This window comes from Centruroides sculpturatus, unplaced genomic scaffold, assembly GCF_000671375.1.
Source record: "Centruroides sculpturatus isolate CEXI.00-Female unplaced genomic scaffold, Cexi_2.0 scaffold2000, whole genome shotgun sequence".
NCBI lineage: Eukaryota > Metazoa > Arthropoda > Arachnida > Scorpiones > Buthidae > Centruroides > Centruroides sculpturatus.
In genome coordinates this window covers 25101-28831 of record NW_019386179.1, presented here as the reverse complement: position 1 = coordinate 28831, position 3731 = coordinate 25101, and the positions used below count along the sequence as shown (strand labels likewise).

Here is a 3731-nt window from a genome sequence, read left to right as displayed (position 1 = left end):
ATTGCAAGCTGGCATTGTGACACGTCACAATAAATAATTGCTTGTTTCATATAACAGTATTATCACTGTCATACACAAATTAAGAATAAAAAATTTTTTCATTTCAAGCAATCTTTATGGAATTATATGTGATTTTAGATTCTTATAATTTCTAAGTTTAAAAATATAACTTGATAATAATTATAAAAAACTAAATTTTTTATTTATTGAATAATTATCATTATTTCTGAATCCCCAGTACAACTTTAAAATTAATGCATAACTTTCAATTTAATTTGTATGTTTTTAAAAACAATTGCAAAATAAAATTATCCAGCTGTAATAACTACTATTTTTTTGATGAATTTATGATATTTATGAAAAGGTACTTTTATTATTAAAAACAATTTTTATTAAATCCCAATAAACATTTGTCAAGGTAATTTCTATTGCAAAAATATTTTCAAGCTCAGTTATAATTTTTAATTCATCATTTACATGTATATGACTATATGTCAACATCAAAATGTATTTAAATTGTCATTGTAAAACAAAAAATCTAACATTTTCAAAATGCCTTTAAAAAATGTTGATCAATTCAATTGATAATACATATTAGAACTATTTTATCTTTTAACATAAGGTTTTAATATAAAAAATACCTTTTAATGAATTATAAATGCAAAATGTTTGCATTTAAAATAAATTGAAAATAAATTACATTGCACTAAATGAAATCTAACTTGTAGTAAAATATTTTCTAAATTCAAGTGCTTCTGATGCCATTTCTTCTTCATTTCTCCACAAACTATTTTCTTTATCGTGTTCTTGTAACTATGAAATTAAAGAAATTGTGTGGTGTATCTTATCAAACATGTTATTCCTATTCTACATTATTAAAGAAAAGAGAGCCTTCATCAATAAGTTAATTTTAACTTTTAAATCTGCTTGATGGAAGACTCCCTCTTTTTTTAGTAATCAAAAGCTAATTTTTTATATATAAAATTAGTGTTAAATACATATATATATAATTATTAAATTATTATTATTAGCATTTCACATTATAATTATTATAAAGTTTAAAAATAGATAACCATACTCTTATATAAATTTCATCATTGTTTTGAAAATCTCCAGGATGTCGAGGTAGTATATGTATATGAACATGCTTTATTGTCTGACCAGCATCTGAACCATCCTTATAATAATGAAACATTATTTATTTGTTAATGTAAAAATATTGAATCCTGGTTACATAAGATTAAATAATAATTTTTTCTACCTGAATAGTGATGGTTGATGAATTAGAGTTGTGTTTTTTCTCTACAACTTTCTGTACTTTTTGCACGCAGGAGAAAAGGTCAGCTACTTCCAATGGTGAAAGATCACCAAATCGTTCCACACATCTCCGAGATGCTACTAAAACATCTAATTATTTAATGTTAAGTTTTAATAAAACAAATATTTGTAGTATTACGTATATACAGTAGCGCGTTGATAATACGAATGCTGATCAACCGAAAGCGTTCCAGTCAGACTTTGCTGAATGTTTTTGATATTAGAGTAACTTCTTATATTTTTTGTTTTTATATTTTTCTATATATTTATTTTGTTTGTACAAAATAAAGAAATAATTTTTAACAATACAATAGCCACGATTATTATTATAAAAATTTTTGCTAGGCTTAACATCAACGAAAATTCAACACGAAGCGACACACAATGGAGAAAAATTTAAACATGAGTTTTTAAAAATATACTATTATACTATATTAATAATGTATTTTTTCATACATAATCAGTTATCCGAATCCCAGTCCCCAATTGATTTGGATAATCGATGCTCTACTGTAATAATAATTTTAAATTAAATTAAACAAAAAGGATACGTCCAGGTAAAACTGGTTTTTTATTCACAAAAGCTATTGACAAATCTGTTTTATAAAATAATTGACTTGGAAGCAATTCAATTTGACCAAATTTGTAAACTGATTGTTCATGAAATTTATCATCTGTAAAAAGATTTATTTATATGTTAATATATATTAAATTATGCATTAGTATACAGAAAACAATAAGTAAATAATATATAAATTTATTAAAACATACATACTACACAACCAGCAGATTAGACATATTTGCTGGCATCTTTAATGTGCTTCAACAATTTTATTATTTTTATTATTTTGCTAATGTATTAAATAAATTCAGAATTTTTTTATAAATATTATGAATAAAAACATTAATCAATTTCTAAAATCTCTCTACAAAGCACAGAAGAATGATTACAGTTACAAAAAAAACAAAATTTATGGTTTCTTACATTTATTATTGAAGATAAACTTCAATAATAAATGGAAGAAACCATATTCAGGATTTTAGTATTTAAATTTATTTAATATCATCTATCAATATTATTCTGTAACTCTTCCTATATTCTCATGTATATATTTCAGTATCCACAAGTCATGTTATGAATTTTATTGGTTAGAAATTATGAATGTCTATTGCTGATATTCTTTAATACATAAAATTGGAAATTGGTGATAATAAGAAGTTTATTATTCCAATTTTAGTAGATGATAATTATGACAGAATGTTTCCATAAATTCTTAAATAATTTCATTATTCAAAAGAAAAATATATCTAATCTTGGTGCTTTTATATATTTTTGTTATATAGATTATGGTCTGTTTGATTTCAGTTCATTATTTCTAGCCCTTACTAATATATGAATTACACAATTTCTGCCATATATTCTATTTTAATATGACAGTCATATGAAACTATTTTGAGATATGAATTATTGTTAATTTATGTTTTAATACAATAATATTAAAACATAAATATGACTGTCATATAGGATAATCAAAATACTGGATGATCAGATGGACAAGGTAAAAGAATCAGTTTGTCATTCTGGGAACCCATGTTCACAGCTTGGACTTGAGTCCAAACTATGAACTTTGGGAATTTTTCATGGGCAGTCTATCCTATATATCAAACCTATTCCTTACCACCCAACTCTATGAGCATTAAGAAGGCTTTTTTTCAAGCCCATTAGGCATTCAGCCTAATAGGCTTGAAAAAAAGCCTTCTTAATGCTCATAGAGTAGAATTTGAAACTAAAACCAAACAAAAAGTATATGTTGGCATTGCCAAACAATATATAGAATAATGAAAATCTTTGAAATTTTTGCAATTATTTACTATAAAATTAATCTATAATACACTAAATATTCTGTTAACAAACTTGATTCTATTCTGACTCATGATTTGCTAGAATCTACAAATTGTCATTCTATGATAAAAATAGGAATCTCAAAATTTTAACAACTGACAGTAATTTCATACAATTATAGTTTATAGCAAGAAATTATAACAATTTGTAAACTTTTTCATTTGAAATTTAGTATACAATTATTAAAATGTTAGAAAATAGATTGAATATAAATTACTAAATTGGAGTTTAAATTATACAAGTTTTTAGAGAAATGCATCATCTTAAATTAACTTTTAATAAAATAATTCGTTTTTTGGTTTTTCTGTTATTTAAATGAACTACTGTAAGGTCTCTTTTTATGCGATTTTGAAGTTGTGTGGTTTGTATTTCATCCAAAAATTTCTTGGACAAACATACATATAGGCTTGTTTAGGAAGCCCGCGTATAGACAGTCTCCAAAAATCGTGGAACGCTCAAAGCTCACTCCATTTGTTCCACTGACATATAACGTTTATGGATGTAAAGGACA

At 24.4% G+C, this 3731-nt stretch overlaps 1 protein-coding gene across 1 annotated transcript in view; it reads right to left on the bottom strand.

Moving 5' to 3' along the window:
- Positions 1-328: 328 nt before the first annotated feature.
- LOC111613957 (nitrilase and fragile histidine triad fusion protein NitFhit-like) overlaps positions 329-3731 on the bottom strand; it is a 19540-nt gene continuing 16137 nt past the window's right edge. Inside the window, exons 9-12 of the mRNA XM_023355308.1 lie at positions 1869-1991; positions 1262-1407; positions 1079-1177; positions 329-813 (exon numbers count right to left, since the gene is read on the bottom strand). Coding sequence (XP_023211076.1) covers positions 718-813; positions 1079-1177; positions 1262-1407; positions 1869-1991 — 464 coding nt within the window. The 3' untranslated portion in view covers positions 329-717. The remainder of the gene's footprint in view (positions 814-1078; positions 1178-1261; positions 1408-1868; positions 1992-3731) is intronic.